The sequence below is a fragment of the Octopus bimaculoides genome, chromosome 14 (assembly GCF_046866305.1).
Source record: "Octopus bimaculoides isolate indiv1 chromosome 14, ASM4686630v1, whole genome shotgun sequence".
In the NCBI taxonomy this organism is placed as follows: domain Eukaryota; kingdom Metazoa; phylum Mollusca; class Cephalopoda; order Octopoda; family Octopodidae; genus Octopus; species Octopus bimaculoides.
This window is the reverse complement of record NC_142941.1, coordinates 38,092,797-38,106,192: the sequence shown is the minus strand read 5'-3', so window position 1 is coordinate 38,106,192 and position 13,396 is coordinate 38,092,797. Positions and strand designations below refer to the sequence as shown.

The following is a 13,396-nucleotide window of genomic DNA, read 5'->3' as shown; positions in this document are numbered from 1 at the left end:
AGTCTGATATTTATTCTATCAGTCTCTTATGCTAAACCACTAAGTTACAGGGAAGTAAACAAACCCAAACTGGTCATCAAGCAGTGGGATAATACACACACACACACACATGTAAATATATGTATGTGTGTGTGCATGTATATATGTATATATATGTGTGTGTCTGTATGTATGTATATGTGTGTGTATGGATATATATATATGCATATATATACATATATATATATATAAATATATATGTGTGTGTGTGTGTGTGTGTGTGTGTGTGTATATATATATATATATATATATATATATACACACATACATACATATGCACACACACCATGAGCTTCCATCTATCAGATTCATTCACAAGGCATTAGTCAACTCAGCACTGTTGCAGAAGACACTTGATCAAGGTTCCACACAGAGGGATTGAACCTGAAAACACATGGTTGCCAAGTGAGTTTCTTAACCACATAATCATGCCCTCCTTGTGCATAGATTAGAAAGAATAATTTTGCCTTCAAAGGATCATACTAGGGCTGCCATAAATTATACAAGAACCAGATATATTAACAAATGTGTGTGTCATTTTGATTAGTCAGTATAACACAAATAGTAAAACGTTCACTGTGATTCAGGCACACTTTGAAAACTGCATATTTAACTGTTTTCATCTGGTGCTAATAAATTAGACAGGAAACTGCTATTCTTTGAATGTACTTATGCTTCAGTAATCCCCAAAGAGATTCGTTTTATTTCATCAGTCAAATTCATTGAAATACAATATTCTAGAATTTTAAATGTTCACAACAAAAGTAATCTTTCACGAAATGTATCAATGATTAGGAATTAATCTTCACATTTGTTAAAGAGGATTAGGTGTATTTGACCATAGTTGTATTTCCTCGTAAATTTTAGGAATAAAATAGAGCAATTTTTTTTTTAATTCCCATTATTCTAATGAGATAATAAAAAATCTTTGCGCATTGATTTCCAGTAACAGGTTTTGGCCATTTTATTTACTTCAAAGATAACAAGATGATTTGTATTAGTTAATCAAAAGTAAACCAGCTCCCTTTCCTTCTCACCATCAGAGATTATAATTCTAATACATACTTAGAATGGTGTATACAGCTTCGACAAAAAAGCAAAAAAACATTATCATTAATTGTTAACAGTGGTACTCGAAGTAGATAAAGCTATATGTAATAACATACGCACATTGTATTGAAAACCCTTTGGATCAGAAAATTTGAAGGCTACTAAGCAGCAAGCTCTACCATTAAAAACAATTTATCTTTCATTATCTCTCAAAGATTTTAAATTCTTATGGCATAGGCAATTACCATTAGAGTTTTCTAACCAAAATTACCTTATCATTACACACACACACACACACACATAAGTCCTGAGCAAGCACACCTCCAAAAATTTGGTGAGAAGGAGCAATGAAGACACTTTGAACATCCTCCTGATAAACATCATCTCCAAAATGAATGGGAGTAGAAAGTTTTGGGACTGATTTGAAACATTATATTCTATTATTAAACTTATCTAAGGTGGCGACCTGGCAGAATCATTAGCACACCGGGTGAAATGCTTAGCAGTATTTCATTTGCCACTACGTTCTGAGTTCAAATCTCGCCAAGGTTTACTTTGCCTTTCATCCGTTCAGGGTCAATGAATTAAGTACCAGTGAAACACCGGGGTCGATGTAATCGACTAGTCCTCTCCCCACAAATTTCAAGCCTTGTACTTTTAGTAGAAATATTATTGGATTTATCTGACCTGATTCATGTACAAATATAATTATTGGTCTCAAATTTTGGCACAAGGCCAGCAATTTCAAGGGCGTGGGTAAGTCGATTACATCAAGCCCAGTGTTCAACTGATACTGCTTTTATCAACCCCACAAAGGATGAAAGGCAAAGTCGACTTTGGTGGCCTTTGAATTCAGAAGGTAAAGACAGATGAAATGCCACTAAGCATTTAGCCCAGCATGCTAACAATTCTGCCAGCTCACAACCTTAAATACAGTAATGAGTGGTTGGCGTTAGGAAGGGCATCCAGCTGTAGAAACTCTGCCAAATTAGATTGGAGCCTGGTGTTGCCATCCGGTTTCACCAGTCCTCAGTCAAATCGTCCAACCCATGCTAGCATGGAAAGCGGACGTTAAACGATGATGATGATGATGATTATTATTATTATTATTATTATTACTATAATACCTTTTTATGTTTTGATATTAACCTTTAGCACACTGTAGATACATCATGTTACTGCATGAGTTATCTCCCCTGTAGTAACAGGACAGTGGCAGGGTAAAGAATTCTAAAGAAAATGCAGTGTGTTAAAGGTTAAGACTGGAAACAACCAACCTTGTTTGTAAAAAATTTTGGACCTAGGTTTGTATTCCCTAAGCGTATTTCATTCCCACACATATGTCCGCTCACAAGAATACAGCACTGAAAGTATTAAAACTGAATGGTGGCATATTTCAAAGTCTTCTCAAATGAAACGATATCTATTTATAGGGTTCAGTGTATTAATTCAATACGTTTAATCTGCCTCTCTGTTAATCTTCATACAAATATATGTACATCTATATGCCATGAGCCCTTGGGTTCTGATGGAGTTTTAGGGGTACCGTCATGACACAAAGCATGTCTTGAATGTTTTGAAATCTGGCTGGCCCCATAACTCTCATGGTCTAAACTCAGTCAATTTCTTCCAGAGACAGATGGGGGTTGAGTGGAGATGGATAAAGAAAGGGTGTGGGTGAGGCAGAGACAAAGAAAGAGAGAGAGAAAGTAACTGAGCGGGGAAGGGAATAGGAAGAGGGGAAAGGGAAAGATAGTGAGACAGTGAAAGGCAGAGAAGAGAGAGGGAAATAGAAAGAGGGAGAGGAAGAGAAAGGGATGAGAGAGAGAAGGCCAGGGAGAGAGGAGAGAGGAAGGGAGGGTAGGAGAGAGAGAGAGGAGAGTGAGAAGTGAGAATGAGAGAAAGGGAGAGAGAAACGGAAACAAAAAGAATGAGAACTGGCCCCAGCTCAGGATTGGTACACCCTGGAAGGATAAAAAACAAAGACTATCTCAGCTGTATTTGAACTAAGAACATACAGACAAGGACTGAATACCACTAAGCAAGATATCCTATGCTCTAAAAGTTTTCCTAATTCACTGCCTTTATATGTGTGTGAGTATGTGAGTGTGTGTCTATAATCATGCTATATTTAATATAACAATGTAGACAGTTTGTTTTAGCACAATATTCTGTACAAAAAAGAAAAGAAATGTATGTATTTCACAAAATACTCTGCAACAAGCACTCATATATATCAGTAGGCATCCATTTTTAATCAAAAAACAAAAAACAAAAAAACATAGTATTTTATAATATAACATCAAGACTTGGCGATTTAAAATAATAACGAAGGCATCAAATATTGTCTGAAAGAAAGAATTCTGAAGTAGTTATAGAGATGTAATATAAAGAGATGATGAGAACTGAGTGAATAAATTTTTTATGTCAATAATAGCTAGTGAATAGAAACTATAGAAGTAAATATCAGCAAAAAAAAAAAAAAAAATACGAGATGAAGTAATTTAGTTTAATGTTAAAGCTGGCTTGCTTCATTGAGGAGTTGACTTTGGACAACAGCACACTTGGTGATGATCAAGTTGGACTATATATTGATAGAAAAAAGCAAAATAGAAAACAGGTGTAATTTCATACAGAAATGAAAATAATAAGTTTGTTATTAGGTTTCATTGCGAAGCATAAAATTGGTTTCTAAAATTTCAGTTTTAAAGTAAAATATTGTAATTATGAGAATATTTTTAGAACCAAAGCAGAGAGGAGAGGGACATTATTCTTGTTTGTTTGTTTTTTTTCTCACAATAATGCTTATTGTTTTATATTGCTTAATAGTTCTTTTTTAATTTAAATTTGATATGAAAAGTTTAAAAAATATATTATGGGTAAAGAAATAATTATGCGGTGTGAGGATTATGGTAAAAGAAATTGATGCTTGAGGACCAAATAATGTTATTGCATACTTACTTTTTGTAGTAATTTAGTAAAATTTCTAACTTGATGTTTGCAAATATTCTATTTTACCTTTTATAATTTTTAGATAAATCAAATTTTTAACCGTCTCAAAATATATTGGCTAATATAAAGCTAAATATTAGATATCTTAGTAATAATAATAATTGATTATTTGGGAGACAGGTTTTGTAGCTACTATCAGTCCTGGTACCTGACATATACTTTATTTTATCAAATCCCAAGAAGGAAGGAAAGCAAAGTCGACCTTGGTGGAATTTGAACACAACAAAAATTCAATAATTACATTTTTACTTATTTCTTTCTTTCTTTAATTTAGACAAATTAGTCAAGAATTGGGGAAGTATGGGGTGGTCCCTTAAAATTTCTCTTAGAATATTACGATTTATGTAGTTGTTATCCAGGTTAAACATCTGCATCATCATCATCATCATCATCATCATCATCATTATTACAATCATCATCTTCATCATCGTCATCGTCATTGTCATCATCATCGTCATTATCGTCATCATTATTGTTGCTGGTGGTGGTGGTGGTGGTGGTGGTGGTGGTGGTGGTGGTGGTGGCAACAGTGTCTTCATCATCATTTTACATTTATTTTCCCAATTGGGTACGGATTAGATATGACTTGTTAAAGCAGGTTTTTCACAGCTCGGTTTTCGTCATGTTACCAATCATTACTTGTTTTCTATGAAAAATATTTTCGGTCCATTGATCCTCACACATTGAAAGCTGTAATACTACAGAAACTGTGGGAGTTTTGCCTGAGCAAAACTGGAGTCTTTGAAAAGAAACACACTGTTTTTTCTTAGTGTTGTTAGTGAGGACACATGGCAACAGCATTCATATACACGCACACACACACACACACATACAAACACACACACACACACACACACACATGTACGTGCACACACACATGCACATGCATATACATCCTCTGTCCCTTACACATATATGGTCTATGTCTTGTGAGTAGAACTGGTTGATAAAAAGTGAGAAAAAATTCCTCATCTGTGTGTATGTAGATATGTATGCATGCATGTATGTATGCATGTATATATGTATGCATGTAAGTATGCACACAGTATCCACCAAAAAAATGTATACACACTTCAGGAAAGGAAAAACCTATCTAAATATTTTAATTTAGTGTTATCGCATTTTATTCAGTGTGATAGCAATTTGCTAAAATATTGAAGTAGATATTTATATTTATAGAGGTACTTACACATGTTAAATATTTATACAGATTTTTTTCTTTCCTGAAGTATGTATATCTTTTTTTAATAGACTCTATATATATGTATATGTGTGTGTGTGTATGTATGCATGTATGCATCTATGTATACCATTATTCAGTTTTATTTCAAGATTTGTCGTCAATAAAGAATCGGTTTCTAACCTAAATCCAAGGCTCTTTCATTTCGTACGTTTTGTTTTATGTATATGTTTGCATATCTCATGCATATATGTTTGCATATCTCATGCATATACAGCTGCATATCCCATGCATATAGTTGCATATCTAGACATGCTCGCATGTACTTAAATGATAAACTTCTGGAAAGTTTTACAGATTTTTAAAGTTCCAGTGATGGATTGGATCTGTAGTCTTCAAGTTAGCTTTCTCCTTTCTGGTTTTGAGAAGCCTAATCTCTCAAGATTGGTATTTAGGCAGTGTGTTACATATCCCAGGGCCCTAATAGCTACAGGTATAAACCTGAACTTGCAATCTGGTTAGAATAACAGCAGATTTGTCAATAGTTCAGTGTAGGTATTCTTTTTCACTGATCTTTATGTTAACATCTGCTGGGCAGCTAATTTCCACAAATGTACAGTTTCTCTTCTCTATCCCAAATCATTTTGTTTGTTTGTTTGTTTGTTTGTTTGTTTGTATGTATGTATGTATGTATGTATGTATGTATGTATGTATGTATGTATGTATGTATGTATGTATGTATGTATGTATGTATGTATAAATAGCTAGATAAACAGATAGATACATAAACAGATAGATCGATGGATAGATATACATCTATAAGTGTATATGTATGAATATATATGTATGTGTGTGTACATATATATACCTCACTCTTTCTCTCTCTCTCTTTCTCACTATACATATATATATATATGACAGGGTGCTGAAAAGTTCCTAGCTTTAAGGTTATTATGAAAGGATTGGCTGGAGACCCAAGCTTCCAAGTTCTTTTACAGGGCCTAGAAAAGTAAAAAGGACCACTGCAATACGTGTGTGAATCTGAGAGAGGAATATGTTGTGAACAAATCATAATTAACTCATCCTCCACTATTTTCTTTTACTCAAAGCCAGGAGCTTTTCACCACCCACCTCATATATATATAAATATATAAATATATAATTGAATTTACAGAAAAACAAAAGGCAGGTATATTAGTTGATGCTCGAGAAAGTGAGAAAGTCTTTTAATGTTTCAAGCCTACGCTCTACAACAGAAAGGAATAACAGAAAATAAAAAAGAGAATAAAAAGAGAGAGGAATATATATATATATATATATATATATATATATATATAATAAAATTTTCAGGATCTAGTAGAATTGAAGTATTTTAATCACAAAAGTACCAAGGTAGACCTGTGGATAGCATAAGTGTGCACTAACAGTGTGTACGGACACACATGTAATGCGTTACAATGTCACTGGTGCCAAGTTGTATCGGCCTTTGCCTTTCCCTTGGATAACATCAGTGGAATGGAGAGTGGAGGCTAATATGTATGGGCAACTGGTGGTCTTCCATAAACAAGTTTGCCTGGACTTGTGCCTTAGAGGATAACTTTCTAGGTGCAATTCCATAGTCATTTATGACCAAAGTGGAGTCCTCCCTTAATACACAACACACACACATACAATGGGCTTCCAGATAGCCACTTTCCCAAAGTTCCACACTTGAAAAATATGATTGGTGAGAGAATCAAATGTTTAAGGTCAAATGTTTAAGCCAAATGCTTGCAAACAGAGAGAACACAGCTAAAGGCATGCACCCAAGTACTACATGACATATCTGAACTCACCATCCAAACTGAGAGAAAAGGCACATATCTAACATTTTTAAATGCTTCTTACATTAGTTTTGCAGCAGATGCTAGCTAAATAAATAGTTACTTATTTAAAAGGAATAATATATAAACCATTAATACCAGGTAAACTACACAAAATATAAATCAATAGGTGCAGGCATGGCTGTGTGGTAAGAAGCTTGCTTCCCAACTACATGCTTCTGGGTTCAGTCCTAGCATGGCTGCAGTCAAATGACTGAAACAAGTAAAAAAATAAATATCAAGTATACTATAAGAGTAAAACTGTTACTTAAATTCTTTTAGAAATATTTCTTCAGTTCCTTCTACATGGTAATCCTTTCTTATTTTACATTGCACCAAATAGTTCAAGTTAAACCTAAATTGATATTTTTTATTCCATTATTCTATGTATTAAACTTGTATTATTATTATTATTATTATTATTATTATTATTATTATTACTTTTTTAAAATTTTATTTCTCATCAGAAAGATATTGAAAAATTCAGGTTACTCCCACTTTAAGAAATTTAACACCACTTCATAGCATACTTAGAATTTTTTTAAAAATTATTATTGTTATTATTATTATTATTATTATCACTTCCTCGTCATGACTATTGAGGCAGCGAATAGATGAGGTTACACCTACTTTTAAATATATTTCATTAATGCTCGTCAATCAACTGCTGAATCCATTGTAATGAGATGCTCACATCAAGAGCTGCATTTTGTTCCTGCTGATCTCATGCTGTACTGCTGAGTTTAAATTATAGATTCCACAATACATTTTTATAACTAACATAACAACAGTTTTGGCTTTCCATTACTCTGAAAAAGATTTTGATAATTCCATACATTGTGTGAAATATTTAATTCAATCGATGTAAAAGTAAATTTTTGTTTTAGCTGTTTTTACTTTTAAAATTTTATGGAAGCAAAATTATAATGCTTTTCTTTTCTCTTCTTTTTCAGATTTAACATAAATGCCTGTAAAAAAATTTTTTTTTTTAATTTCTGACTAAAGTGATATTAAAAGATAATATGAAGATTAATCTTTCCATGGTGTTGTTGTTTATAAAGCTAGCAGTGTCTGTTGATCTTACTTATCATGTGAAAGAGGGTCAAAGGCCTGGAACTTTTATTGGTGATATCACTGCTGATACTAGTTTGTTAGACAGTATCTTACTGTCTAATCGCAAACCAATCACATTTAGTCAACTGTATGAAAGATTAAATGGTAATTCACAGTTATTTAATGTTACCAAGGGAGGAAAATTATACACCACACATACATTTGATGCTGAGTCACTTTGCAAATATAACAGCGAATGTTCAAGAATAATTGAAATTGCAGTTCAACAAGAGGAAACTTTCCTGAAGATAATTGAACTGAAAATTATTATAGTTGATGATAATGACAACCCTCCTGAATTTCCAGTGAAACTTATCCATCTCCAGTTCTATGAAAGTGATAAAAAAGGAACAACAAAATCTATCCCAAATGCCATGGACAAAGATGTTAGTATTGCAAATTCTCAAATTACATACCACTTAAGCAAGGATGAAGACGAACCATTTGGTCTATCGATTTTAAACAGTGTTCTTGGTACCTCGAAATTAAAATTAAGTTTAACTCAAGAACTCGATCGAGAAGTGAAAAGCCATTATTCACTCCAGATTGTTGCCAGTAATGGGGGGTTCCCAAGAAAAGTTGGCATTTTGAAAGTTGAAGTGTCTGTTATAGATGAAAATGACCATGCACCTGTCTTCACACATAATACAAATAACATTACTATAAGCAGTGCACACCAGAGAAATGAGCCAGTAATCACGATGTTTGCAGACGATTTAGATGCTGGTGAAAATGGGAATGTTTCATATAATTTCAATCTCAAAACCTCATCACTGACACAATCTTATTTTAACATAAATAAAAATACAGGAGAAATATTTTTAAACAGTAATTTTCCATATGGTAAAAGACAAACCTATAACCTCTTCATTGATGCCACAGATCATGGTAGTCCTCCATTGAGTTCTACAGCAATTGTTCTCATTAATGTGTTAAACCAACAGAATAATGCCCCAAGGATTGATGTGAAATTTGTTTCTAAATCTGATGGAAATGTGGTTACCATATCAGAAGGATTGAAAGTTGGTAGTTTCATTGCTTATGTGAAGGTCACTGATGCTGACAGTGGCCACAATGGAGAGGTTGATTGTATTCTAAATCACGAGAAGTTTATGCTTCAAAGTCTGGGGAAAAATAAATATAAAGTTGTTATCAAAAGTCTTGTTAACAGAGAATTAGAAAGTCACATGGATTTAAGTATTGTCTGTGAAGATAAGGGATTTCCATCCTTAAAGACAGAGAGAAAATTTTCTATTGAAGTGATGGATATCAATGATGTACAACCATACTTTACAAAAAGCACGTTTAAATTCTTAACTTATGAAAATGAAGAACCCAATTTTCCCGTTGGGTTTATCAATGCTACAGATCCTGATTTAGGTCTGGGAGGACAACTATCATATTCTTTGTTTGATGAGCATGGTTATGTTCTTCCATTTAAGATTTCCAATTTTGGATTTATTACAACAGCTCAATCTTTGGATCATGAAAAACAAGACATGTACGAATTTAAGGCTATCGTAAAAGATAATGGCGAACCGCGGCTAAGTAATACAGCCAATGTTATTGTTGAAGTTATGGATAAAAATGACAATGCACCATACTTTACATTTCCAAGTATTAAATTATTTAATATAGATGTCCACTACCATCCACAGAGTAAGAGTGACATCACAACATTAAGAGCCTCTGATAGAGACAGCCATGTAAATTCCTTCCTCAGATATGAAATACTTGGAGGCAATGACAAACAATTATTTACAGTTAACCCTTACACAGGAGTTTTGTCTTTCTCTCGTACAGTTTACCAAAATGATGCTGGATCGTATAATCTAAAATTAGCAGTCAAAGACAATGGTACACCAGTTTTATCAACAACAACCACACTGTCTTTGACACTAACTGTTAGCAATACAACAGCCAGAATGTACACAGCTGAAGACACAGAATCAGACAACAGAATACATATCAACTTGATGATTATTATAGTAGTAGCAGCAGTGATAGTTTCTGTTGCTATTGTGGTCTCAGTGATTGTATGTATTGTTCACAAAAGAAATCAGAGGCATACACATTTTAATTTAAATAAAAAATGCATAAAACAAGGAAGACGTTCGAGATATTTTTGTGAACAAGACTCTCCAAAATATGATATTCCAATTACAGTGGTAACTGATTCTGTGAATAGTGCACATTCACGATCAGCATCACTGAGAAGAGACACTCATTCTGGGGATAACTCATCTACAAATTGGAACACTTCAACTACTGAAATTCCACATCCCAGCTATTTACAAGAAATACACCAGGTAAAGTATCTTTAACAATAATAATGATGATGATGATGATGATGATGATGATGATGATGATGATGATGATGATGATGATGATGATGATGATGATGATAATAATAATAATAATGGTGATGACATAGTATATGTGGGTGCATATATATAAATATACATATATATAAATAACATCTATACATATTTATAAGTGTATATATATATATGTGTGGGGGGGTGTATTATATATAGTCATATTAGTCATTGATATTAATATTATATATATAGTCATATGATCATATTATTATGGTCAATTGTTAGAGCTATATATATATATATATATATATATATATATATATATTTGTTTTGCAAGATTTTTTATGTGAAATCGTGTGTTGAAACAGATGTTGTTGTACTTGGGGATGGTCATATTGCCAGTTTAGCCAATAAAAACACACGCACTGTATATTTGGTGTTAATTTTCTTTTTTTTTTCTTTTTTTTTTTTTTTCAGCTTTATATTACATTAATCTTAATCTTAATCTTATTTCGGCCAGAGTTCTTTCGTCACACTTCTGTGACCTCATCAGTGGTCCTTTGTTTCCTTCTTCTTTCTTATGTGTGTCTCACCTTGCTAACTATCAGCCATTATATATATATATATATATTCTTTTATTCTTTTATTTGTATCAGTCATTTGACTGCAACCATACTGGAGCACCACCTGTTAGTCAAAGAAATCGACCCCAGGTCTTATTCTTTGTAAGCCTAGTACTTATTTTATTGGTCTCTTTTGTCGAACCGCTACATTACATGGACAGAGACATGCCAACATCTGCTGTCAAGCAAAGGTGGTGGGGACAAACACAGACACACAAACATATACACATATACATACATATATATATATATATATATATATATATATATATATATATATATATATATATATATATATATATATATATATATACGATAGGCTTCTTTCAGTTTCCATCTACCAAATCCACTCACAAGGCTTTGGTTGACTAGAGGCTATAGTAGAAGACACTTGCTCAAGGCATCATGCAGTGGGACTGAACCCAGAACCATGTGGTTGGTAAGCAAGCTACTTACCACAGAGCCTCTCCAGTGCCTTATATGTATATCTTAATGTTTGTTTTTATGTCAAGTTATACATTAAAGCAATTTAGCACAAAGCCTTATTATTATTTCACATAGTTTCACTTACTCCAGAAAAACAACTTGCCAAAGCCTCTCTAAAGCCAAAAATAACCCAAGAGTAGATCAGTCTGATGAAGGCTTGCAGGCTGAAACTTTGATGTCACTGCCATCCCACTAATCATGGAAGTTTTAGGAATAGGCGCAGGAGTGGCTATGTGGTATGTAGCTCGCTTACCAGCATCGTGCTTCCAGATTCAGTCCCACTGCATGACAACTTGGGCAAGTGTTTTCTACTATAGCTTCTGTCTGACCAAAGCTTTGTGAGTGAATTTGGCAGACAGAAACAGAAAGAAGCCCATCGTATATATGTGTGTGTGTGTGTGTGTGTGTGTGTGTGTGTGCGTGTGTGCATGCGTGTGTGTGTGTGTGTGTGTATGTTTATGCGTCTTTTTGTATCCCCACCCTCGCTTGACAACCAATGCTGGTGTGTTTACATCCCTGTAACTTAGTGGTTGGGTAAAAGAGATTGATAGCACAAGTACTAGGCTTAAAAAGAATAGGTCCTGGGGTTGATTTGTTCAACTAAAGGCAGTGCTCTAACATAGTCACAGGTCAAATGGCTGAAGCAAATCAAAAATTAAAGAATAAAAGAAAAGGCATACATACATAAATGCATACATACATACATACATATATACACAAACACGCACATGTGTGCGCACATTCACACACATGCGTGTGCACACACACACACACACACACACACACACACATATATGGATATATGTTAGAGTGAACAAGATTATTGGAGAATCTTGATATAAAAGAGGAGAAATTGTACAGATTTATTACAAATAAATGTGAATATTAATCATCAGCCATCATGCAATAAAGACCTTGGTTTTAAAAAGTTCTGTATTATAGGTGCAGGCATGTGTGATGAGAAGCTTGCTTCCCATCTACATGGTTCCAGCATCAGTCTCATTGCATGGCACCTTGGACAAGCTCTGTGTATGTATGTGTGGGTGTGTGTGTATGTTTATTTATTTAATACATATACACCAGTATCCGGGTCCTGATTTGCAGCATCGTATGGCATTGAGTAAATGTGCTCGGTCCTATAGCATTCATTTATTGGGATAGTAAGCCACAGAATTCATGTATCAGAATAGATGAGAACTGGACCTCTAAATCTTTGAAATCCCTGGACAATTGTCCAGTGTGGCTGTACCTTAAGATGACCATGCCTGTGCCATGCTTGCATTTATAATTTGAAGGACAATTAATGGGTGGTTTGAATGATTCACTAGCCTCTGTTCTTCTAACTTTGATTATTTGGCATTCAACAAATGTAACAGTGAAGAATCGACTGATGTGACTACTGCAAAAATTAAATGATGCTTGAGATAGATGATGGTGAAATTTAGTTCCAACTCTAAAGTACAGAATATTAAATGTCTTAATAATAAATATATTCAGTCAGAACTGATTCTAAATAACACTCAGATGTATAAAAGAATAAAATAATTTAAAAAATTGTGCTGTTTCTATTGTTAGGTGAACATGTATAGAAAACTTTGCACAAATTATTAATTACATATATGTATGCATGTATATATGTTTATGTGTATGAATGTATATATGTTTATATGTATGAATGTATGTTTGTAATTTTGTATATGTTTATGTAAG

At 33.5% G+C, this 13,396-nt stretch overlaps 1 protein-coding gene across 10 annotated transcripts in view; it reads left to right on the top strand.

Moving 5' to 3' along the window:
* Positions 1 to 13,396, top strand: part of LOC128249436 (protocadherin alpha-6-like) — a 179,244-nt gene that overhangs the window by 33,402 nt on the left and 132,446 nt on the right. For all 10 annotated transcript variants that reach the window (XR_016244379.1, XR_016244378.1, XR_016244377.1 and 7 more), the window contains exon 2: positions 8,097 to 10,565. Coding sequence is in view for 7 of the 10 variants with exons in the window: in XM_089363275.1 (XP_089219401.1) it covers positions 8,166 to 10,565 (2,400 nt within the window). In the remaining 3 variants the exon portion in view is untranslated. The remainder of the gene's footprint in view (positions 1 to 8,096; positions 10,566 to 13,396) is intronic.